The sequence below is a fragment of the Anabas testudineus genome, chromosome 5 (assembly GCF_900324465.2).
Source record: "Anabas testudineus chromosome 5, fAnaTes1.2, whole genome shotgun sequence".
Classification (NCBI taxonomy): Eukaryota; Metazoa; Chordata; class Actinopteri; order Anabantiformes; family Anabantidae; genus Anabas; species Anabas testudineus.
In genome coordinates, this window is record NC_046614.1 from 23996034 (window position 1) to 24023383 (window position 27350).

At 39.6% G+C, this 27350-nt stretch overlaps 1 protein-coding gene across 4 annotated transcripts in view; it reads right to left on the reverse strand.

Annotated features, from left to right (window-relative positions):
• Positions 1 to 27350, reverse strand: part of chd6 (chromodomain helicase DNA binding protein 6) — an 81257-nt gene that overhangs the window by 37296 nt on the left and 16611 nt on the right. For 3 of the 4 annotated variants that reach the window (XM_026348586.1, XM_026348587.1, XM_026348585.1), the window contains exons 2-8: positions 24884 to 24933; positions 7359 to 7995; positions 5740 to 5869; positions 2032 to 2185; positions 1245 to 1394; positions 316 to 381; positions 120 to 166 (exon numbers count right to left, since the gene is read on the reverse strand). In XM_026348586.1, coding sequence (XP_026204371.1) covers positions 120 to 166; positions 316 to 381; positions 1245 to 1394; positions 2032 to 2185; positions 5740 to 5869; positions 7359 to 7995; positions 24884 to 24913 — 1214 coding nt within the window. In that variant the 5' untranslated portion in view covers positions 24914 to 24933. The remainder of the gene's footprint in view (positions 1 to 119; positions 167 to 315; positions 382 to 1244; positions 1395 to 2031; positions 2186 to 5739; positions 5870 to 7358; positions 7996 to 24883; positions 24934 to 27350) is intronic. The other variant, XM_026348588.1, reaches the window with a different exon arrangement.

The window sequence follows — 27350 nt, forward strand, 5'->3', positions numbered from 1 at the left end:
AAGAAATGTAGTTGTTTGTGTGTGCATCTGTACAAACTGTATAAAAACTGAGCCTTTAACGGTCAGTCAAATGTCAGCTTATTTCAATATAGGAAAAGCAACAATGAAGAGGTACTCACAAATTTCTGTACTTAACATAAAACTCCTCAGTCTCCTCTGCTTGGTCCTGTGATGATAAAATGTAGAGAGACAGAGAGAGAGGGGAATGCAATTCAGGACAGGGGAGAAGTAAAAGCAACAGAACAGATTTATAATCGCACAAAGATCAATTTATGAATGTGTGTGTGTGTGTGTGTGTGTGTGTTTGTCCTTCACCTCTTTCTTCGCTGTTCTGACAGATAGAATTTTCTCAATGATGTTGGCCTCGTCCTCAGGTGGTTCCTGACGGACAGAATTCATTAGCAGCCAACAGAGATGAAGGTTTGTGTGTTTTTATACAGCGATGCAACAACAAAGTTCACCTAGGAAGCACTCCCCAGAAATTAAAATATGTATAAAAATCTCATTGGTAGGTAGGAGAAGAAATGCATTATACAAACAGGAGTTAGCAAGCGTGACCACCATGTATATATAGATGAGCAACAACTAAATAGGAAATGAAACTAACAAAAAACAAACTGTCAGGAAGCTGATTTGTATTATACAGACTTTATATCAGATGGGTCTCATCCTGCAGATTACCTGTTTGCCAAGAGAAATCCAGGTAAAAGCACATTAAATAAACTAATTAAATGTGTGTTCTTTATAAGTTATACTTTATACCATCTACTTCTGAAAGGTTAAGACTACTTGAGTATGTACATGTACTGATTCAATATATTTTGCGATATTTTACTTTGAATACACTTGTATTGTATAAGAAACTCTTAATGATTACATATTTCTCATGTATTTACTTTTCACTGGCGTAGCAACGGGGTTTCTGCTGTCTAGCCAGTGACAGTACGTGCACATAACGAGACTCAACCATCAAACAAAGAAGAGGGTTGGTCAAAGAGAGAGGTTTTTTTTTTTCTTTCAGATCTGCTAATGAAAGTTTCAGTGGAGAATTCACAGCTAGACTCTCAAGAAATCTATTTATTAAGAAAAAAAAATCAATTCCAACACATATACAGCAGAAATACTATTTGACATTAAAATGTTGAGTTTTTATGCCATATTTGTTGTGTATTTTACAAATATGATGTAGCAGTAGTATGACAAAAGAAGAGTAAATGAAACAGAGCGTCTGTGTCTTTCCTTACCTCAGCCTGCCACGCCAGAGCAGTAGCGTTAAGCGCCGAGATGCGACCAGCTCCAAGAACTGCAATCGTCTCTCCATCATCATCTACCACCTTAAAGTCCAAATCCTCGTTATATTTCCTCCTCTTGACCTGTCGTCCCGAACGCCGCTTCTAAACAGGAGGGAAACAGATGATCAGAGAGGAAGAATTAAGAAGAGATAAAAGAGGGGAAATAATACAATGATATGAGGAGGAAGTGCGATGAGCGTGAGACATTAAGGTGAAAACACAGAATGTGTGAAGCAAGAAAGGAAGCAGCAGTAGAAAAGAAGGACAGAGAATATGGAAATGATAAAGAAAGGAAGAAGTTAAATAAAAAATAAAAAGTAGTAACAGTTTGCTGCTACTTAATGTAAAGAATTAGAGTAAATAAAATCACTTCAGTCATCCTGTTGTGATGCATGTAAAACAAGATCAGCTATTAAAGTTATATCATATTAACCATTGTCTTAGAGACATGCACAACTTGCCCGCAGGGGTGTATTTTGATTTTAAAAACAGTGCAACATCCAAGACACCCTCCTACTGCAGAGTGGATGCAGCTTGTCAGAACTTGTTAGACGCAGCCTTTGCTTCTGTGGAGTCCGTAGCAAAGTAAACGAAACTCTCTAATCAACAGTAAAGTCATTCTTATAAGTCTGCATGAAACATACATCATCTTTAGCTACACGAATCTAAACCTTAATATATGGTTCTTCTTCAGTCAGTGTCATTAACCCATTGTGTGCACGCTCTCATGTCCACTCACAGCATTATCCAGGGGGTCTTGGCTGTCCTCTCCACCCATGTTGAGGGCTGACATTGAGGTAGTGTCGTCACTCTCCGCCCCTTCATGGACAGCCAGCTCCTGGTTTCTCCTCTTCCCCTTTTTCTTCTTCTCCAGTGGCGCTGCGCCAGGATCTCTGGAAGGACAGGAATACTGATGAGTAATTAGCAGCTGTGGTAGCCTGCAGCAGCATTTTCTCAAACTCTGCCGCTCTCTGAGGATTTGTGGAGGATTGCCTGAGATAGGTTTATCTGGTTAACACTCCACTCTCCTCTAATCTCTCCAGGTATACTGGAGGGACCGCTGTCCAATGCTAAGACCAACCAGGAGGAGAAAAGCTGGTCTGGGATTGGAACAGGCCTGTAGATCAGGCTGCCAATTGAATCCCCAGGCTGCCTGAATTAGAGCAGAGGAAGTGAACGAAAAAGCAGGGTGTTTCCTGGCATTCAGTGGATCTATGTAGGTGGTAGTCCAATGACTAATTCGCTCATCTCTGGCACAATTACCTGCTTTTTATAATAAAATGCATTATAGACACAAACGGAAGTTAGAACACATTTAGCTTTGATAATGAGACACATCCAATTCAAGTGTTATTTTAATATTTGACATAGTGATAATGAAGAAAACACCATGGATTTGATGAGGGATATCACCATCTAACTGTAGAACCATTCACCTCCCCGTTGTCAAAATGTAAATAACATTTTCCAGCACTCACGACCTCCAATATCATCCACTGGGCAGTCCTGGTGTTCCTTCAAATGACAGGTCACGTGTTTGTATGTGAACATCCCAAACGCTCTAGCCGTGGGGGTGGGGCATTTATTTATACATTTATGGAAGATTCCTTTATTTTGTGTAAAGGCACAACAGACAATATATGCAGTAAATAAGACAAAGTTGTTCTAGTCAGATTAGAAACGTCATGTTTGTCTCAGAGGGAAAGATGGACAGAGGTCCATCCATTTTCTGTTGCTTTTCCAGGTCTTCCTGGGGGATCCAAAGATATTTCCAGGCCAGATGACATATATAATCTCTCCAGAGTCTTAAAGCTTTGCCTTGGGATCTCCTACCAGCTGCAGGTGGCCAGAAGGTCTCAATGGAAGGTGTCCGTACAAACACAACAGTCTCCTTTCCAAACAAATGAAAAACTCGAAGTTCCTACTGGATGTTATTTTCTCTTCAATAAAATGCAGCAATAAGCTGGTAAACACCATGTTCTATTAATTTATGCACATTTATAACTAAATGCCGTTTAGACTTTTATTTTCCTTTAGAAATGCAGCCGACATGTGAACTGCACAGAGTGACTGGTGAATTTAGCACTGCACTAGCAGCTGTGATCGGAGGAGCAGAAAAGATGAATTCCTGTCCCACTTAATGCCATTCTCTGAACGCAGTGAGAAAAGACAAAGCTACACATTAAAATGGAATTAAAACTGCACCACATGAGGACTTTCTAATCTTCTTGTGACTGTTATCTGAACAAAACATGACCTGATAGCAGAGCACAACCTGGAAATGACCTTGAGTCAGTGAGATTCACTGAGCATCCCTGATCTCCACATCACTGCATCTTTTCTCTCAGTTTTATTTCTTATCCTCCACTCATTCCATCTTATCTGTACTCTTTTCTTTCATATCATTACCTCTGTTGCATTTCATCTTGTCCCATCCTTACTTCACTCAGCTCCCTCTCTTCTTTCTCTTCACAGCAGTGATTTCTGCTGCTTCTCTCCATTACCTTCATCCTCTTTCTTCCATTCTTTTTACACTTATTGGTAACTTTTTTTTTTTCCTCTGTATTGCCCATCAGGCTGCCGTTGCCTTTCCTAACTTCACATCAGTGACTCTCCTCACTTCCTCCATTTATTCACACTTTATTTTGTCTTCCCCTATCTCATCTTACCACTCTTTCAATCTTAGAGCTCTACACATATCTCTCTATTGCCATCTGAAGACATTAGCTTTTCTTATTTCTTCCTGTCTCCTTTCCTTGTGCAACAATAAAAGTATTCTAACCAGTCAACCAACAATATCATTAAAAAAATATATCTGCACTTTCCTACTCAGTCTCTTTGTTAATTCAGGCTTTAGTAAAAACACACATGTCCAAAACCTAAATTATTAGCCTCAGTTTACACAAAACTTCTTTTCTACTTATTAGGTTTTATAATCTTGACAGTTTTCATCTTGATGTACAAAAAATAATTAGCATTTTACTTAGTGCAGGTTGATTGTGCTGCAAAAAGTCATCCATGATTAACCTTAATGTTCAGTAAATTTAAATTAAATCATCTTCCTTTTATCAACAATTGTACTCAATATCAACCGAGCAGTAAGAAAACAAAACACTACAATCAACTGCACAGTTTACCTGTTACAGGAAAGGTTTTAGTAAAAAGCTAATGTAGTTGGAATTAGAATTGTTTTTGAACATTGTGAAAAATGCCTCAATCATAAAATTCACATTAATGTTTCTTTAGCAGCACCAGAAGCTTAAGTAATCTGTCTGAAAGTCTGTTCTTTCACTACACAAAACTATTGTTACATCATTCAGTCAGTTTTGTCTGGAGTTCATGTAGACAGAAAAAAAGTAAAATCATGAATAGTCTATAACACCGAAAAAGAAATGTTGACTTACTTTTGTTGGCCATATTGCCCAAACCTAATAACAACAAATAATGTACTGCAGACAGGTCACAGTGCTTTTATCACCTTCTCTAAAGTAGGTCGACAGAGGAGTGACAAAACAGAAGAAAAGATCAAATTCAAATACAGAGAAAAAGGAAAAAACTATTTAGGGAAGACAGATGGCAGACGCAGGAGAAGACAGACAGGGGCACTATCTGTGAAAAAGAATATCTGCCCTCAAAAGACATATGTTTTGTGAGTCACTCTTATCTAAACCCTCGTAAAAAAGACATTATGCGAGTGTGTCTGTTCTTGTAGAAGTTATAGATCCCATGAGGGTTGGACACAGCAGGGCAGAAGCGCTGTGAGTGGTTTTCCAAAACGGTAATGGAGGCATGAGATTTTATGGTTGAGTCTTGGTATGCAGCTGAAAATGGTTGTGGGTTGGTTAAGGTTAATTTGAATGAATTCAAAACACAGAAAATCTACACTGTCTACTAGAATGTGTCCTTAATGCATCTGCATTAATGTTAGATACAGTCCATATATAGTTATAGGACTTTGTGTTAAAGTAGAAGTGGGGAGAAAACAATATTAAAAATGATATGAGGAGCTTTACTAACCAACCAGGATGCAAAAACTTCTGAATTGCGTTCCTCTGGGCTGTCAGCCCTAATCTCTTCGTTTCATCTATCACGTGCAACATCTAAGATCCAATTTCAACTACATTTAGGAAGCCAGTTCTGTGCAAAGTGCAAACCATACTGTGTATCCATGTCGTCCTGAATCTAAATAAAATGCTCTTTCACATCTTTCCTGACTCCTCAATAAACCATAGGCCCCACAGTGAAATATTTATTTCTAAGCTGACCAAAGAAGAACTGCACAATTTGCTTGGGGTGACAGGTTTACAGCTGCCTTGCTCACCTTACTCAATCAGTGACCACTTCCAAGGCTTTCCTAGCACAGCCTCTTTCACATTCTTTCTTCTAAATTCCCATAATTTCCCCTTCTGTCTTTTTCCTATGAATTACTAGCCAGTCACAATCATACCTGGGTTTGCGGCCCCTCTGTTTTGGCGCTGAGGGGACTGGGGTCTTGCTATTAGCCTGGCCATGATTCTTAGCTTGGAGCTGCCCTGGGACTTTACCGTGGAGTCCTGGGGTAGGAGGAGGTGCTGCTGCTGGTGGAGAGGGGAGCAGAAAACATGAAGACATAGACATGAGTGAGTTCAAGCAAAATCCTCTCAAAACAAAGTCACCTTTAACAGGTCTGGACCTGATTTCCTCCTCAGTGTCAGACACTGCTGTTCAACTCCCATCAGCAAAAAACAATGTGTCTAATGCTTTGTTAGGGTCCCTGCATGGAGAAACTCTGAAATCTTAAGCTGTGGATATATTTACTTATAACTACAAATGCCCAATGGCGACCTTGTGAACCCTGTGCTGATATGGTCTTTCACGTCATCAGAAATGAACGCTCTACACATATGTGATAGGAATGATCGAAGGGGCAGAATCAAATTACCTCAGCAGCAGCTTTGAATCCCCACAACAAAAGCAGAATGTGTCATTTTCTCTGCAGTTATCTTAACGTCAACCTCAAAACTTAAAAAGCCTACATCACACTATAGAGCAATCGCCAGCGTGTGAGAAACATGTGCATTCACTGCATTTCTGAGTTGTTCACTAGCTGCTGGGTTGTACTCTTGAGTTGTAAAGAGCTGTATGCAGGAAAGCAGGAAGCATTTAACACGATTTTCTTAAAAATAGACCAGCAGGCATAAAAATCAGTTAGAAAATGTCAGTATGCATAACCTGATCATTTTCACATTTGTATTAATGCAAACCTCCTCTGACCTTTGCACATGCATCACCACTTAATTAAGGTTTCTGACTGCAGAGGTAATACATACACTTAGGTGGCAAATTATCCTGTCAGTATGCTGCAGTACAACTCAACGGCAGTACAAACTACATGCTCCAAAATCATCATACATCTCTCAAAAGCAGGCGAACATTATCACCTTCCCGCAGGGAGGATTTATTGTGAGGTTTAGATAAGTGCAGCTAATAAGCCAACCAAGTGTAGATTGGATTATTGCACATGTGAAGCTACATGTCATTTTTGAGTCTGTTTTTCGGTTTCTGAAAAAGTGCTAATGCACCCACCCACACATTGGCATGCTTAATCTGTCTTAATTAAATCCAACAATCACACCATAATAAGATTCATTTATCCTGACATGTCTGATCATGATTTAAGGATATTTAAGAATAGAACAGTCATCATCTGTGCCTTCCAATTAATGATGAAATGTTCCAGCTTCAAAGCTGGTTGTTCGGCTAAACTTTTTACTTTTTTCCTTTTGTTGTTGATGCAACACAAAAAGAGACACAAACCTATTTTTTGTGCTATAAAACTTCAACTCAAATGGACCACATATAAAACAGTATCAGAGATTTGGCCACATTTGGCTGCATTTTTGCAATTTACAAGCTTATTTTAAAAAAAAGTCCTTATTTTAAAAACAGTGAACAAATAAATATTTATTATTTTGAGCTTTTTAAATGACCATCTATTCCAGATTTCTTACATTTACATATAAACAGATTTTGGTTTAAACTTTACTTACTGATAAAACAAATCTTTTTGATTTTGTTGCTGCATACCTTGACTCGTGGGTACAGGAGGTAGGATTTTAACCTTCGGTTTCCTTCCTCTCTTGCCAGGCACCTTAACAGGTACCTGAGCTAGTCCAGGGGCCACAGCGGGGCCTGGTGTTTTCCCTGCTGCCACATTCTTCAGGTCCGCCCCACTTTCCTTCCTACCCTCCTTTCCCTTGGTCCTGCGCTCCTTCCGCTCCTTGCTTTCCTTGGGCTCCCTGCTTTTCCTCAATGTAACCACAAGCGGCTCCTTCTCCTCCTTTCGTTTCTTTGGTTTGCTGCTTTCCCTTTCTCCTTCCTCCCCTCCTCCTTTTTCCCGCTCTCTCCTGTCCTTTTTCTTTCGTTTCTTCTTCACCCTGCCTCCACCTCCTCCATCATCCTCCTCGCTTAGAGAGGACGGAGGTCGCGGGCCTCCTCCGGAGTGCTTAGTGGTATGTGCCCCAGCCACCGCGCAGTGTTTGGACGTCGCCGTGCTGCCCACGGGGGTGAGGAGGCGGAGCTGGTCCTTAGTTCCCACGACCAGGTGTCCCCGTGGGATTGTAGAAACTGCGGTTTGTGCGTTGTTGTTTTGGTCCGAGGTGGAAGAGGAGGCTGCTGCAGCGGAGGCCGAAGGAGGCGTGTGCTTCAGGAGACCAGTAAACATCTGAAAGAAACAAGTTTATCATTATCATACTGTTCTCAATCACCAACTGACTGTCTCAAGTAGAAATTTGACAGTTGTTGACAGCTACTGGTAGTTAACACTTAGACCTACACAGATTACAGATTTCATGTTTATGACCCGTCCCTTTCTTTGCATCTTTTTCACGTGAAACATCTGCAGGAAACAGAACTTCACTGACACTAACACAGCAAATTAATTAGTAAAGGCAACAGCATTTCTGTTAAAGAGAGAAACAGCAGCAGAACGTGACTGTGCTAATGGACTCAATGCTGCGGAAATGTATATTATTCAGATTTTATTGTGTGAGTCATCCCACCTGTAAGTCTACCCCCACTCAATGTATTTTACTGGGCACCGATTAGTGTCCAGCTTTTATGCGTCTGTACCCTTCACTATTTAAAATAAAAATGGATCAAATTACTGTGTGTAATATGAAAAGGATGTTTACAAAGACAAATTCAAATAAACATCTTGGTCTCCCTCAGCGCTATGAAGATTTGGCATGTTTTGGTTCACTTATCACTGCTCTCATTAGCCTCATTTTCAGAAGGAGCAGCAGCAGTACCTCAATTCAGTATCAAACTGCAAAAAAACAAGTTTATCAACTAGTTGGTGAACAATGTGCACAGCAGCTGAAGAGTCTGACTGACAGAAGGTAGAGACCAAAACCGAGCTGAGAAAACAGCGAGAACTGGACTATTGGACAATCAATCTGTTGCTAGAACCTCTAAATGTGTGCAGCAGCTGAATGTGCTATTAGGCAACTGTCTGAAAGCGTTCCCCAAATTAACTTAACAAGATAATGGCGCATCAATGTTCACTCAACAGCTTGTTGGGTTTGTTTATATAATGTTCCCAAACATCATTATCTATAGTCATAGTCACTGACAAGAGATGGAGGGGGGGCAGAAACGAGGAGATGAATAAAGAGTAAAAGAGAAAAGTAATCTGTTTCTTTATGTTTAGTTATCAAATCAAGGATTTAAGGAATCAAAAACAAACAAAATCTCATTCTGGTCATGTGTTTTGTTGTGTGTGAATCACACTGTGACAGAAACCTAGAGCCATTTAATGTACATACTGAAGAGCAACACCATCAGGATAAACTGATAATTAATACTACAAGGAAAAAAAAAACTAACTCCAGGTGCTCAGAGGGTAGGCCGTCAGGTCTGAATGAGCCATGTGCTGTGATTAAGTTAGTGCAGGATGCTGCTGATGATTCAACCTCCTCTCTCCTCACAGAGCAGTCTGTAGAGGGACTGGTGTGATCATCCAGCTTTACTAAAAATGTTTTAAGGGGATCCAGTAAAGGAGAGTTCTTTACTAGCTTAAGCTAATAAATGTAGTTGGTGAAGACATCAGACAGTAATGAACAAGATGAAGGTTAACTGTGGCTGAGCACTGGGTCTGGGTCACGTCGTTCTCATGATGAGGTCAGTTTTTGCACATCCGCATGAATCGTATGCGACAGCTGAAAGTCCTATCACACTACAGCTGAGTGTCACTCTTCACATAAAGAAAGACAACAGCTTCAGAACAGGTGTAGCTGTGGACCCACATTATATGTGTCACAACTTCATGCAGTTTGTAAATGTATTGACTGTTTTAGTCGCTCCTTGTGCAGGAACATCACCAAAATGCTTCTCTATGCCTAGACAGATACGCTAAAAAGAGCTTCAATCACAAGGAGACATCAAACAGTGGAGATGATGTTTTAAGAAGTTAAGAGATCTACTTTAGAGAATCCATCATTTTAAGGATGACCCAGTATGTTATAGCATTTCCTATTCATCACACCCTTGTACTGTAAGCCGAGATTCTGAGAAATCAAACCGTGTTCTGTGCCGTCTGAGAAGTTACAGTCTACGGCGCCCTCATCCTAAATATACTGAACCACAGAATCCAAACACCACTCCTCTAAACCCCTGCAAAGTGTTTGAGCAGCACAGTGCGTTTCCACCCTGAGCTAAAACGTTGACTTCTTCTGCTGCTGCTTCCCTGTTGCATTATTGCAACGATGGAAGTCCCGCAGCAGCGCTGTAGATTTGAGAAGGGGGATTTCCACCATGGTTCCATCTTTAACACCAATAAGAGGTGGAGGGAACTTTGACCATCTCTAATTCATACACTGGGGAACACATAATCATGTCTGCAAAAATACTTGAACCATAAACGCTCAACATTTGTAGCACATGTGGGCAAAGCACAGCTGTCAATTTCAAGTAAAACTGCAGAGACCCTTCAACATCCATCGTTTATTTTATATACTGTCCTGTTTTTTTTCCAATCGTCACTGCACTTGTATCTTCTGATTGGCTGAACTCACCTGACCCAGGTAACCAGCAGTGAATACGGCAGGGATAGATGGAAAACAAGCAGCACAGTGCCCCCCCCCCCCCCCCCCCCCCATCTGTATTAGGCAAAGACTGGAAATCAAAGGTCAAATTCAGATTGTATTGAATCCTTATGCACTCACCAATATAAAGGGACTGCAGCCTCCATGAGAAACCAAATTCAGAACTCAATTTTTGAGCCACAGCTCGGTTTTTGTTTTGTTTTTATCTTGTTTTTGGTGCAGGGTTTTATTAAATCACCAACAACTTGGAACACTGGATACTACTGGGCTCGAGGGGCTTTTGAAACATGGATGACCTACAGTCTGCACAGTCCCCGAGCACCTCACTAGAGCTGAAGCTGACCGACAGCTCACACTATGCCTTTTATCTAGTGACAGCGTTACTTTCCTAACATGAACTCAGTGATAGGTCCTCTTACAACCAGGATATTATATCAAATATAGGGCATCAGGGAGTCTAATATTTACATACCAGACAAAATATTACAAAGAGTTTAGAGTCCGTTAAGATTACAGAATAAAATTATAAAAACAACTCACATCTTATTTCTGTAATGAAATGATTGGACCCTTACAAGCTCCACTTGGCTCAGTTGTGACGTTTTGGCTAATTGTTCTGGGGCTTGGTTCTGGATCCTAAAGTGTGGTCAGTGGGACTTGGAAGCTGCTTCAAAGATGCCTCGGTTTCCCAATGAGTTTTACATTTTTTATGATGTTTTGTTGTCATTTAGTGTCTGTTATTTAATTCAGCTGAGGCTGTATTTGGCATGGTGATGTTATGGTAAGACTGTCTGTGCCGAGCAGTGTTTGTTTGCTTTATTTCTCTTCGTACCTACTTTTTATATTACAAAACCTGACAGATATTCTCCTTAGTGATTTCTTTAATGACTATAATTGTTCTCATCTCACCTCTCTAGTTAAACACTGCTGAATGAAGTAAAGACTAAATTAAAGTGCATTACAGAAACAAATTCCAAGGTGACAGACTGCTCACACTTTCCACGGCAAGCATGACAGGGATAATTGAAAAACAAGCAGGACAGAGAAAGTGTGTGTATAATGAATCCAGATCCATAGCCAATAATAATAATATACTACATGACTGATCCCAGTAGGGAAATTGTCTTGTTTGCAACAAAATAGGAAGGTCAGAGCAAAGGGTCAGCTATTAAACATCATGTGGAAACTAGAGTAAACACTTTAGTTGGACCCAACAAATGCCAGAAATTACATCACAATGGTGAAACAACTTCACAACTATTCTAAAACACCCCGAGGCTCCTCAGTAAAATCTGCCGGTCAAACTTTGTTTTTCTTCTCCAAGCAAGTAAGATCTGCAGTAAACTCTTCCTTCTGCTGCGGAAACCATCACAACCTATGGCCGCTTTTCTCCCAAAATCTTAAGAGCACACCCATTTCTGACATGTCTAAATGGAACTTTAACACTTTGACATCCACAATGAGAAAGAAAATAATTGTTAATTTGTCGATGCTCCTTTTTAGTGCCAATCAGCAAAATGTATACTTTATTCCTTTATGTGAAGATTGAGGTTCTGGTCTAGTAACTCCCGATACGTCTTTATCTATTCTATATATTCTGTGACGCATCTGCAGAAATACCAGCATGCGACTGTTTGGTGTAGTTGTACAGTTAAGATTTTAAAATGGACAGAAAGGAAACCAGTGGTAGAAAGTCACATGTAGGTTGATATAAGCAACTAAACAATTTCTCATTTTCAGTTCTTGCAGCTTTTAAATACATGTACTGTATGTAACTTGCTGAGTGGCTGGATAGTGTAGTGATGTAAGATCGCTACCTGCAGTACGGGTCCTTAGACAAGACCTCCTTACGCTTGCTCTGCCTTCACCTTGTACTTGTAAGTCGCTTATAAAAAGCCCTTCAAAGCAGCTGCAGCTCTAATTTACAAAGGAGTGGAATATGAAATAATTCTGGACAATACAGCTGAGTCTGTAAACGCTGTGTGCTGTATAATGTTTACAATGATAAACAACTCTGTTCTCCATAGAGAAAAACCATCAAATAGCAGGTAAGTAAAAAGGGAATTAACTAAAGACGGTTAAATTCTACATGTAGACACATTGATGCATGTCGCAACATGTTACCTGTGACACTTGCATGGAAAACTAATAAGCAGGTTTAGTTCAGTGACAGAGTAAAACACATTCTCCCACCTCAGCATAAAACTCTTCTCCTGCTGTGTAGTGCATAAGGAAATCATCAAACATCATCCTGGATTCTAGTTTAAATCTTTTGGAGACCAACTCCAAAGCATGTAGCACGAGTTTTTATTGTAATCAATGACAAAAACAAGTATCTGCACAGTAAAGAGTAGTAAAGACACTAAACACACAGTAGATTTAAAAGGCAGAGCCGGTCTTTTCTGAAGTAATGTGAGCTGATGAAATATAGAAGAACTAATGCTAGTTCCAGATTTACACACAGTTTCACTCAAATTACTGAAATCATGACTAGTATTACCTGCTTTCCTTTACAACACAGAAAAAAAAAATCCCACCTGAGAAGTCTAGATCACAGTGGTAACAGATCAAATTACAGCAATGAACTTCCACCTGCTACGGTACAAAATGTGCCGCAGTTTAATTATTGAATCTACGTTGAACTCATTACTTAATGATACTGTGTGCTGCCTCTTGAATATAAACATCATAGATAAAAATGAATCCTGACTGGCAGGTTGTCTTGAGATGCATAAACGGGTATCGACCACCAGCTGTCAAAGTGTTTAATATACATTACGTCCTACATACGGCACGGTCAACCGTCTGTTCTATGGCTTACTCTGCCTTTTTGCACTGCTGTTCGCGGGATCCGACCATCTGTACGTAATGTGAGAAAGCTGTACGTCGTCTGTATGTTTCCGAACCGATGCCACCACCACAAACTGTAGCACATTTTCGCACTTGGCAAAGGAAGCGATTGTGTTTCTGAAAACGAGCCAGCGCCAGCTCATTACTGTGATTATGGGGAATTCTGAATGAGGAAGGCTGGAGCTTTGAATGCAGCTGATGAATATGTAGGCCGACATTTCCACCTCCTCACTCAAACACACCTATGTGCACACGTATTTGATGCAGCATGTCAGAATGACTGCATGGTTCCTATGACAGCAGACCAGAGAGAGTGATTAGGATCTAAAATTGGCTGAGGCCGTTTCTGATGCTCTTGACCGTATTTAGAGAACAGAGAGCTCACGCACTGTGGAGGGACTAGCACGCCAGGTCACGCCAGTGTGGACTGACTGAGTGACATCTGCGCATGTGTCTGCACGCAATTCCTCGTGTGGCGTGTGCATCTTTGTTTGAAAAAAGTGCATGTGTGCCATAATGATGCATGGCTGGTGTAAGCGAGACGCGGAGCAGGTGCATGTGCCTTTTTCTAACTGCTGCTTTTATGCAGTAAGGACGAGTATGGCTGCCGTGCGTCGTGAGCCAAAGGCAGATGCACCAACAGACACAGGTATGAGGAATCATCTCAATGAATTTCTCCCTTTCTTTCTCACACTCACACACACACACACACACACACACACACACACACACACCAAGCTCAATGGCCTCGTCACCGGTAGATTTTGGAGGAGGGGGGTATCAGGGCCGTCGCCATGGAAACTGGCTTTCTGTGCCAAAGCTGCGGGGAGTGGGGAGGCAGACGTAAACACATGGTCACCATGGTAACCCTTTCATTGCCACTGGCTCCTGACCGTCTATCCATCCAACTGTCTGTCTGTCTAATGGATGGATTGATTTCTTCTTTATGTCCGCTTTTAGTCTGTGCGTCAAAGGGTTTGCAGGTCTGACCATCTACACATCTGTACAGCCAACTATAAGACAAAGCTGGTGCAACAACATTATTTTTTATTAATATCTGTAAATGTGGCGCATTCCTTTTAATTTGCTTTAATTGTCCATGTGACAATACCCGAGTTAAATTCAAGTAAAACACATTTATTTTACCAAAATATATCACAAGTTCAGAGAATATTTGTGAGTGAGAGATGAAAGTTAAACTATAGGAATATATAGAAATCTTCCAAGTCAATGGAAATCATAAAGTTAAAGTGAAATTATTTAATGACTAGAAAAAGTCAAAGCACAGACAAATCATATTACTTCAGCAATAATTTCAGTATTTCGATTTCTCAGTCAGAAAAGTCCATCTAAAATTTCTCAGGTATATAATGTAAACACATCCATTAACAACTGATCGTGGAAAAAGCAATTAAATCTACTGGAACCTGAAACGTGAATCTCAGTAATGTACTTTGACGTATAAAAGGTAACAATAGTACAAATACTTTTCCTTGTTGGGTATTTGGTGCCATTAAACATTTCTTTATATTATTTTTATCTTGATAAATGTATCATATCCAATGTTATGTTTTCATTTCTCTGACACATCACAGCTTGTTGCCTTGCATAGAAATAAGAACCAAAAAGAAAACCCCCACACATCCCAACTACACTAAATAAAAAAGCTGTAAATGTTCAAATTAAAGCAGGATCAACTGAATTATTGGTTTGGTTTGCTTAAATGTTATTTAATGGACAGGCCATTTTTAAGTATCAGTTATCAAAATAATCTCTGCAACTACTCAAATAACCGACTATTGTCTCTGCGCTGTAAAATACAGGCTTCATGAGACAGTGGTTTTTAACGTTGCATGTTGTGCGGTGGAGCACAAACAATTTGCTGTGGGCGTCACTAGTGATGAGGAAAAGCCATTATACACTCAGAAGACCCTCTGTGATGACCATGATTTTAAATTACAAACTTTGTGGGTTGATTATATCTTTATTTAATGATCACAGAATGTGGTCTGGAGATTATATAGAATCATTTATTGTTTATTAAAGGTGTTTTTTGGTTTGGTTTTGTTTTCAACAGAGACACAGCATTAACTACAGGTCCAACTGAACATAATTACTTATACATATGTAATAACTTTACTTTCATCTTTGTTTAGACTCAAAGTTGACAATTATTTTTTTACCGTTTATATTTTTGATGCAGCTCCACTTTTCCGTCGGCGTACAGTTCGGTAAACTGTAGTGTGTGATCACGGTGTAAAACAAAAGGTCAGCAGCGAGAGGAGCAACAGCAGGTTTCTCTCGAGTCTCTACATGACACGAGCAGCAAAGTAATGAGCCTGAATTTCTCCCAGGGTGACATACCTGGGAGAAAAAGTGGAAGTGCTCCTCTGCTAAGGTCAACTGCTAGTCATTTTTGGCATAAGACAAAGACGGTGTCTGTGTCAAAAGCTTTCAAGAGGAACAGTGGCAGCCATGAGCAGAATTTTAAATAAAAAAATGAAAAATGTGCACACGTCTATTGTACTAGTGATTTGTGTTTCACTCACATTTGTAGTGATTGTGTTATTGGAACGTCTGGTATCTCAATGCTGCCTGTATGTATTTCACACAAACATGGTAAAAAAAACTAAACATGCTTTAAAACTAATTTAAAATAAACATCACTTACACAATATTTAGCAGCAACGTATGTTAATTGAGCAAAAAACACAAATTCACTTTAACGTACATGAAGAGAACGGTAGGAGTAGAAGACCTTAGACGAGCATTGATGGTGGATTGCAAGATATTTCTTTGAAAGCCTTTCGTTTGATGACGACTTTAAATAGACATGTGAGTGCTAGAGATCAGAAGCTCAGTCTGGATTTTGCCGGGCCAGAGAGGACCTAACAAGGGCTTACTAAGCATAGTTCTCCCTACAGGGCTCAACCGCACGAGAGAACGTTTATAACTTATTCAGGTTTCTACCATAGCAGTGGATTTGCATCCTGACCCTGCTGGGTTTTATCTAGGCACTGACTCACACCTGAAATGCTTTTCAACGTCTAGAAAACTGCAAATAACTGTAATAGAGTTCACTGTTGATGTAGGATCCTGAGTCTAAAGTCATATTTTAGCCCATTTTCAGTGCAGCTGGGCTCATGTGACCTGATTTCCTTAAAAGGGTTAAGTACCAGAAGTTGTAAATTATCGAACATAACATAATTAGTTCAAGATTTATTTATTTTATTTTTTTTTAAACATTTTGTTATCATCAGGAGTGTTTTTAATCTAAACATACAAGAAAATATGAAGTGAAATCATTCAAAACTCTGCGTGCAGAGAGAGGAATGATGAAGGACATGGGCATAACTAGGCCACTTGCACCAGAATGAGTAACAACAGAATCACTGCTCGCCAAGTAGGCCACATTTGCATGATGCCACGAACTTCACCTGACACAAAAGCTGAAGTGAAGACTGTTTCACAGAACAAACAATTTGGCACACCTCTCCGTTAACACAATAACATCCAATAATAACATTCTAACTGGAGATCAGATGGGATTGAAACGTCTTTGATGCAAATCTGTCTCTGAAGTAAATCTGTCAGTGAGAATTCTTCCCAAAGCTAAGGAAGGAAATCCTATTTTAGTAATATTTAACAATGACACTTGTGCATCTTTTTTCTTTCTTAAAGCTGTAATGACTCAAATTCCCCACAGACCAATGACATTCCTCATATGACCATTTATCAAATGTCATCTCACCACCCCCCACTTCCAAACAGCTCCTCTCTCTCTTATCACAAACTAATGCTGAGGATCAACAAACAACAGATGCTTCCTTATTAAGAAATACTGTTAAATATTAGTTAGTGCCACTTCTCGTCTTCTGCATCTGTGTTTTTACAATTGGTATTATTTCATCCTCTAACTCTCTGCAGTATGTGATTACCGTATTTCAAAGTCACACACACCAGCTCCTGTATTCACCTTAGAAAACCCCACATCTTGTTCAGCGCTCAGTAATTGTTTTTTGCGCTCATGCTGATACAATATCTGAGGTTTTTTTGACAAAACATCTTATTTTGAAGAACATAAAGATCTTTTCTACAAAACCTTTTTTTTTTGTTTTTGTTTAACAAAAGAAGCCAAAGCCTCTCAAAGGGTAAATGTTATTTACAATCTGCAGCAGTACCAAGCATTAACAAGCTTAATGAGGAAAACAGTTTTAAATCATAAACTTAGATCAAGGAATAAGAAAAAAGGAAATGAATTAATAGCTGGTTGAATTAAGAGTCTTTTTAAATTAATTTTGCCGATTTTGATTTGAGCTGCGATTTAAAGTGCGTTTTAAACTTTACAGATTCAAAACAATGAGAGAAGGGCAACAGAAAACTAGCCCCACCATGCACTGCATTTAATAATTACAAAGTCATGTGCTGATTCTGGGTATAGTCAGGTCAGGTCAGGTCCGGGCTGCATGCGTCGCTGCTCATGCTACGAATAGTTTTATTTCTATCCCAGATTGCTTGTCTGTTTGAGTAGGAGTAAACATATAACAAACTTACCATTAATCTGTGCATTTTTCACAATCACAAATTGTGATGTTTTCCACAATAATCAAAGTATGACCTTTTCACTGAAGTGTGCACCCCCCAGTCAATGCAAACACAGAATCCTCCTTTTCCTGTAGGAACATCTCTTCTGATTGGCCACAAGATAAATGTAACATTTGAAATGCTAAATCCTCGTTACAGGTAACAGGTGTAAATAAATGAAGTTAACAAAATTTGAACTCAACCTGCTGCAAAGTCTCAGTTTCTCCTATGAAGACATGAAAACAGTCTGTCATGCTTTGGTGTTCCTTTACACGTGTGTTATGTTAAAACAGTGCTTACTCCTAAACTGCACACAGGCTGATTATACAAGTTTATTCTGATTTAATTTTGTGATAGAACTATCACTTCATACAAGAGTAAGTGCTAATTTAACATAGACTCAACTAAAACTCACAGATTCAGTCCCTAGATACAACTCCATTAACAAAAATACCTCATTTGGAAATGACCCCTGTACACTGTAGAAAACAAATAGACATTTAGTACACCCTAATCAAGTCTAAACCTCTGTGCTGATAACATTTATTTACACACCAATAGGGTTTATCATCTCATTTAAAAAAACAAAGCTTTCCTTGCTCACCTCGCTCCATGTTCACTTCTTTTGCCTCCTTGTACTAAAAATGACTCTGCAAACACAGTTACAGGTAATATAAAAGCTAAAATTAGCCACCAAGCTAACTCATGTTCAGAAATGACCCTAGCTGCCGCCATTTATCTCCACAACAGCGGAAGAACTGCAGCTCACACACACACACACACACACACACACACACACACACACACACACACACACACACACACACGTCATGGTCGAATGTGCTTACATGACTGACTACACAGGCACACACATACCCTCACTCCCACACTGAATCTGCTTACATGACTGGCTACATGCTTGTCTTACAACAGTTTCTCTTAAATGCATACACCCCCGCACTCACCCCCCACACACACACACGTTTCATGGCTCAATGTGCTTACATAGATGACTACATAAATAAAAAATAAAATAAAAAACACACAACCACATGCTTGTCTCCTCTTTGTGCAAACACACACCGGCACACACAGTCTCTCTTAGACACACAAAAGCCCACAGACACAGCCTCCAGTGACGTGCTGCAGTGTAGCAGGCTCTGCCAGCCCAGTAAAGCTGGGTGTATACAGCTGAGGGTGGCTGCCTGCAATCACACTGCCGATGAATCAATAACACTGCCTCACAAACACACACACACACACACAAACACACAGTGTTTGTGTCACAAATATAGACTGTGAGCACCACTGCAGTCTCGTCAATGCTGCTGCTTCCTCCCAGCATGCAGAATGTGAAATGTGGCTAGCACTGTGGCTAGTCTGCAGTCAGTGTGGATGGGTCAGGTCAAGACGTAGCCCTGGTACAGACCCTACTCCCAGCCTGGCCTTCACCACTGTGTGGTAGAAAAGAATCAACGCACAAAACAGATCTGATACCACAGGATGAGTTCGACGAAGAGATTTATCCAAGATGTACAAAACAGCTGGACTTTCTGCAGTGTTGAATATACAGTGTAATATTAACACTGAATGTGCACGTAAGTGTACACTCATCTCACGTAATCCAGGTTCTGATTCCTCTACCAAACTACAAATCCAATCCTCCCGGTCTTTTTTTTTTTTCCTTTTTTAATCTGGGATGATTCTTCTACATCTACATTTTTACACTAAACACAACAATGAATTAGTCAATAACCCATTTGTTTAGTAAGCGTACTGGCACTGATTATAACTCAGTCTATCAGATCAGTGTGTCACGGAGAGATCCACAGAAAACAATAAGAAACCAGAAAACTGAACATTGCAGTAACTTGTACTGATGCTCGCAATGCACTTTGTAATGTGACACATAAGCAGTGGGGCCAAATTTAGAACATGGTGCATATCTGAGCCAAATATACCCGGTGTGGTGTAGACGCACAACCTGTGATGATGACAACTTAATTACAGTTTTGCAGATATCAAAGTGACGTTTTTCAATATATATAAAAAAAAAAGCATAGAATATACAAAAGCAGCAAATGTATTAGTTACTCTACACTTTGATTGGCTACAGTACAGACTATTTACCTTTGTATGTCTCCCAATTTCTTATCTGTCTCCAACAGCTCTTCTCCAATAACATTAAATATTTATGATATATATATATTTTTAACAGAGTAATCATTTTAACACTAGCCTGATGACTCACCTTTACTGTTTTACTTTAAATAGCTGCAACCATTTCACTTTCACACCACCTTCTTTCCCGTTTCATCTGTGGTCTATACTGTCTCGCCTTTGATTTGCTTGCTTTATGTTGCAACATTTTTTAGTGTGTGAAAGCAATATGTAATCCAGCTTTAGAAAGTTGCGGTACAAAGACTTCTATTTTCCCCATATATACAATCATGCAGATAAACTCTGACATCAATCCCATTAACACACAGGTGGATAGTCAGGGAGCTGAAGAGAGTTTCGTTAATACTGAATCTTTCAACGCTGTAATCTGCTTTTAATGCAGTTTTCAAAACAATAGGAGCATTTACATGATGCAAGCTTTGCAACTTTGACAAAAAGCATCTGGGACTGAATGAGCATGAAGCTTATCTATTAGAAACCGCACCTTTACATATACACATCTACTCATACATGTATTTCTGATGAGCCCTACATTCTTGTTATTCCCTATTTAAAAAAAAAAAAAAAAAAAACACATGGAAGGAAGGGGGGAGGAGGAGAGAGAGCGCTGCAGAAGGATGTTTCGGCTGTTTGGGTGAGTAGGAAAAGATGATCAAAGTGACTGAATCTAGGCCTCAGACAGAAAAGAATACAGTCTTTTCTCTGCTTCACCTTGAAGTGCAGAAAACCCAGTTTCACACAGCATTTGCTGAATCATGAATTGTGGTGGGAGAAAAAAAAAATACTGAGAAGAACAAACTCTTTATATGCATGTACATGTGGGGGCACTAAAGTGTCCACAGACACTGATACGTTAAGTGAATCAAAAGAGAAATGTCAAATATTTTGATAATCAATTAAAAAATAATAATTTTCTGACACTCTAGACAAAATTACTAACTGTAGAAACTCTTCACTTGTAAAATTAATAAATACAATAAAAGTAACTTACAGTTAATTGGTAATTAAACTGTGCACAATTTTTAATCAGATGTTTAAACTCTGATCGAAAACGCATTAAGGAAAACGTTTCCTTTTATTCTACGCAGGCATTTTCACAAATGATTTGAACAGAAAAACTGCATTCAGGAGCACCTATTATAATGTATAATAGCCAGCATTAGTCCTCAAAGCGAGCACATTTCTATCAGACATGTCAACAAAAGCCCAAAAAGCATCAAACACTGACAGAAGCAAAAGTCATGTAAACTTATCAACTGGTCACAAAGGTTTTACACAGAAGTGACAAACACAATCACCTCATAGGAGACGAACAGAAGGTTTTGTTTGTCCAGGAGTGGTTACCATCAGTTACAGTGGACACTTCAGTTGTTTCTCTTGCTCCTCCCTACCACTAACTTCACTCATCTAGAAAATGTTCACCGTTCTCTCCACTTCAACAACCGCCACAGAAATGTTTTGTTTATTCCAGGAGAGCCCCGTTAACAGCATCACCCATCTTCCTCTTGTTGTCATTCGTCTTCCTGCCTTCTCTAAACATTTCCACACAGACATCAGTTCCCCTACATGTCACCCTGCCGTGATGGCATTATCGCTCTGCTGTTCCACGATGTGGCAGGCTGATAACCAGATAGCTCAGTGGCCACTTGAAAAGAAGTTAAGATACCAGACACGCCTTCACTGCATCAGTGAAAGTTTCATCTTCCCTCTTACAGTCTTACAGCATGCAGTGTAAACCACACCACACACCATGAAATGCTAAACTATTTGAACTACTGTGTCATCTCTGTAATTCTGCTACTAATATCCTTTCTCATAACTTCATCTAAAGCACTGTGTTTTGACGAAGCACTGTCAGGCTAGAACTGATTAAACCAAACAAACAAATAATAAAACTCATGCGATTGAGAAAACGATCAATTCTACCATTATTACAGTCAAGTGCCAGCTCAATAAACTCGCTTAAGGAGTTAATAATTATACACAAGTCACATAAACACACTCATTTATATGCAGCCAACATTATAACATTACAACGCATGGCCTCTGATTTCATTCAACCTTATGAACGGAATGTAATTAAAGCAGTTTTAGCAAAGAGAATCTGATCTGACACGACTACTGAACGTGGTTTGAGTATGAAAAGTCTGAAAAGTCCCAAGTGGACCAGAAAAACACAAACAGCAGCGTACTTCACCATAATTAATAATGCTGTAGACTGGTTAACACAACAGACTCCATCACCCTCAGTCAACAAATGAGAGCCACAAAAGTGCAGTCTACTCAAAACATGCACCAGACTCAGGCGGTGTAGGAGGCTTTTGTTCACGGCACGCCATATGGCAAAAGAATCATGAAGATGGAAGATAATGGCTGCCACTGCAGCTTACATCTGCAGACATGGACCAAATCTACACGGAGGGATATGATACAATTCATCCTCTGGGCACCATGAATATATACACACACACACACACACACACACACAAAATTTCACACCAATTCATGCTGTAGTCCATGCACTCCCCGTTTTCCACAGTCCATGAATGATGAATGTACAAAATTTCACTTGAATACGGGCCACGCCACACAACCAAACCCTACGGAAAAAGAGTTTACCAACAGTAATGGATCCAGTTGGTTTGCAGCATCCAAAAACAAAATAGCAAATGTATCATGTTTTTTTCTACCCTGGTGCATCCAAGACCAGGCAGATGGCTTCTTAAAGTATTCAGGCTCAAAGAGTGTTTACACACTCAGTAAAATCACAACCATGAAAAGAGCTGGCTGGTTGAAAATAACGGTTTGAACTTGTGTCATGTTTATCTGTAGGTTGACATAGGACAGTTTTCGTTTTGCTTGTTTTCTCCCATGGTAATCACTGTGTTTATCTGTGTGTCTCAGAACTGTGACAATAAATAAATGTGCTGTATGAAGAAAGCGGCTTCAGAGTAAAATTACAAATTGAGTTCTTTTAGGTGGATAGAACAGAGAGGAGCACAGACTGCTACAGATGGTGCAGCTGTAAAGTGTAGAGATTTAGCTTATTATCAACAAACCTAAATATGTTTGCGTTACATTCCTGACTTTCAGAAATCTGCTCCGAGTTGGGAAGATTGACAGGTAACAAAGCTCATCGGGCTCCTCTGAGCACAACACCTAACTGTGAATGCATGAAATGCTTGTATAATCTCACTGTCACACGCGCGTTGTCGGTCTAGTCATGCACCAGACCAGTGAATAAAATAAAATCATGTGCTCCATTTGTACAAATGTGCCATTTGTTTAAGTCTGTGCATTAGAAAACAGGAGAATGTCTGCGGGTTATATTTTGACTATTACAGAAATAGTTGGTGTTGCTTATTTTTTGAGAACTGTTTGATGAGCAGACGCAACAGGAAATAAGTCTTTACCCTTTTTGACTGATGCTGTTGAATGATGAAGAAAAAAACTAATGAAACACGCAGGTAGCAGCACTGGATAATGATGATAATGGGTGGGATGTTGTGCTGTTGCGACAATGTTAGCACACTGTCGCTGCAGTATGGAGGCCTCATGCTCCACTGAGAGACTGCTGTGTCACCTCACACTTAGAAAAACTCTGACTCATCACTCTGCTCAGCTTGAGTCATAAATATTACAAACAGCAAGCCATCATGCAAATGCAACAAGAACACTAAAATAACTAGAACAGAACAATCCAACAACTGAAGTGAGGAGCTGCGAGGACACCTGGAAATGTGAGACAGGCTTTTCAGGTGAGTTGATGCACCCTACTGTTGGCTGTAAGGGAGGAAGAATGCACTGGAGCAACACCGATAATTGAATTTATTTAGATGCACTTTACTTTTCTTTAGCGATACATATAATTCATTTTATGTTAAATATTTTATTAGCCAATAATCTAATTTTGTTTTTGTAGAGATTCCACAGTTTAGAGTTCAGGCAAGTCTTTTTGCACAGTCACTGACAGGTGGATATATTTTCAAAAACAAGTGTAACAAACACAAGATGCTGCAATGTGGGACCTCGAGCAGGAAATCTACAGTACATACTTGACATTTTTGCTTGCATGCAATCAGATTTCAAAAACATCTGCACAATCTACATTCAGCACTCTCCCTGCAGATAGGTACACTACAAGGCGTAGGATATCCAATGAAACACACACTTTAAAATAAGGTCCATGTGTAAGCACAGGAGAGAAAATTTCCATCTCAGCTACAATCCTGACTTGACGATACAGAGAAATATCCAATCAGCTGTTTAATTAGCATGTGACACACAGATCACATAAACGTCTATTCAAACGTTGATGAGTGCAGATCATTCATGTTGTCTGCTCACCTTTCTGCTTCTCCTTATGTTTTCATTTTTATGGCAGCAGACTTTTATTTTCATTCAAACACTTTGTAAGGTAGAAGAAACCAGCATTCTACAGTATGAGACTAAGATTATGCAGAAACATCTTAGAATGATGAAAATGAAAAAGGGACCTGTTCTAAAGCGGTTTCAGAAAATGGAGCGTAGAGTATAATCCTGCAAAATAGCTACTGTAAGTAGAATCGTACTCTAACAATATTAATTTTCTAAACAAGTATCACTCTTCACAAATTGCAGGTCTGTTGCCACATTAACTGCCCCACTCCCAATGAATGCAGGAAAGTGCACTTTTGATGAGAGACTTAATTCAGCACTCTGAATTAAGAGTTAACGGCATATCCACGTCAAATAACGCAGGATTCATGACATGTTACAGGATTAAACTAAAAAAGTGAAGACTGAAGATTAAGAATCATGTTTTATTTAGTACAAAAGCAGTGTCTGCACAGAGGTTTGTTTCCTACTGACCTACTTTACTAATGTGTTCATGTGTGTGATTACAATACAAACCTGCTGCTTGTCCTTCTTGTGTATTTTCATCTTCTATCCCTTCACTGCATCTGTTAACAGAGGAGGACATAATTCATATTACTTCAAGAAATGCACACAAATCAAAACACCAGGGGAAACCTGTATGATTCCATGAAACAATACCACCATACATCTGTGAGTAATGCTCTGTAACGTTAAAGGTGAAGTTAGATCTACTGTACTCAAACTGATCAAAAGCCATTTTGAATACCAATAAACATCCACAAGGAGGACGCACCGTTATCCGAAGGGATCCTTTTTCTTGAAAGTCAAATGTAGGATCCAACTTTAAACTTTATTTAAAACAGCTAACCTGTCTAATCCATATTAGGAGACATTTTCGGAGCCAAACATTTTCCAGCAACAGCCTCCTTCACATTCCAGTTGCACACATTCAGTCCAGGGACCATCCAAAAACAACTACAGTCATACAGACACAGCACTAGTGCCTGGCTAAAGGACACCTGTTTCACTGGCCTTCAGCTTCCAGCTCCAGCTATCGTGGAGGTTAAACTAGACTTGTAGCTAAAAACGACAAAAGACTATTCAGCTGTTCGCTGACTAAATGCGCAGGAAGGAGAGATTCAATTGTTCTTTGTCATCAGTGTGATTCTGATGAGTGTTCAAACTGGCTGAGGTAGGACTCCACCACTGGGGAGAGCAGCCAACATCTGCACAGTATGTGCAATGAATGTTACAGGCCAACAAACAACCCCAGAGGTCAAATTCATACAAATAAAACAAGATAAATCTCAGCTTTGTTATCAATTACAAACGAAAAGACGTGAGAAAAAGTTCATATGGATAGAAACCTACCTGACATGTAACCTGCATATTCAAATATATCCGTCTTGTTGCTGACAGGATCTCATTGTATTACTAAAAGGTCACAAATGTGAAGCTGTGCCTACATGACAACATTTGACATTTGTGGACTTCATACTTCACTAATTTGTGTCTGGACGGTGTAACAGGCAGGTATAACAGGTATATAATAAATTATCCTCTCAAGAATGTGGCAAGGGTTTTAAATAAGTTTTAAATGTCCATTCAACAAACCACATAAAGGCCACAGAAGCTTTATCAATAGGGGGGTTATTAATGTGGCATTTTCAACTGTTTCTAAACACCAACCAAGTGAAAAAGGAAGGTGATGTATTACCAAACATCCCACTGTCCCCAGGTCAAAGAGGCAATCAGATGACCTGAGCTGCAACTAAAGGCTCAAACGCAGTACATAGGCTGGAGACATGCTACAGAAAAAGGAATAAACGACGTCAATCTATTGTAATTAACTGGTAATACTGCACAAGTTCAGCTCACGATTCAACACTGACTTATATTATTGACTGCACTCCAGGAATCTAAACTGGTGTCACGAACACTAATCATGGGACAGCCTCAACAACTACAGCAGGGATAAGTAAGATAAGATACCATTAAACGTTATTGATCCCACATCAAGTACAGCTAAATATTTATGAGCAATGTATTTTTTTAATAAACAGCAGGAGTGTTAGCTGTGCTGTGATGACCTTTAATTCCTATAACGCATGTCTGCTCACATGCACATTGTTGTCAACTACTACACTGGGAATCATGTGACCAACTAAGTGTCTTGTGTCCTTTATAAACAATAAGGGAAAATGGTCCATTTGTGATCTTTGCAGAGCAATATTGTGATTTAAAGTGATGTTCTATTCATCTTCATTATTAACTACACTCTGCATGTTCTATACAGCTCCAGTATAGCAGTCTGCTGTAAGTACATGCACAAGGTTTGCTATAACTGCCTGTTGAACGTCTTTACCAAGGCCCTCATTTGGCCTTATTCACTGCTGAGGGCAAACAAGTCTTTGCCCATAAACTCAGCTGTCACTGGGTAATTTTCCAGCAGCATTTTGATTTGGGTTTGTATGTAACGATAGATCCAAATGCCTGTTCTACTTGCTAACTTCTTGAATTTTCTTTGTCCACTCTCACTCAGGTTGCAGGTTTCACATGAAGACAGTGGGAGCAGGTCTTTACACCTCTGATTGCTTGGAAGCTCTAGCTTTGAATAAGAAATAAAAATAGCTATTTTGCAGTTTTAAAATTACATTGTGTTAAACTGTGCTGTTAATTTGACAACGATGAACCGTTCAGTCCTGCTCAAAGACAGAAGAATTGTTACGGACACTGACGAAGGACAGACATAAACAAGACGTGTGAAAGATGGATTCAGCAGTGACCACCACTAGCTTTCAGTCAGGCCTCAGTGGAAACTACGCTGCTGGGGTTGGTTTCCAAGCTGCAATGACACAGCACAGAAATGGTGAAGGAGAATAATACCAACTTGAAAAGAACATTTTCACACTGCTTCTGCGGAAGCGCTACTGCAAGCGAGGTGGGTTTCACGCTGAGGGGTGGAGGTGGATGGAGCCAAAAAGAATTTAAAAGATTAATT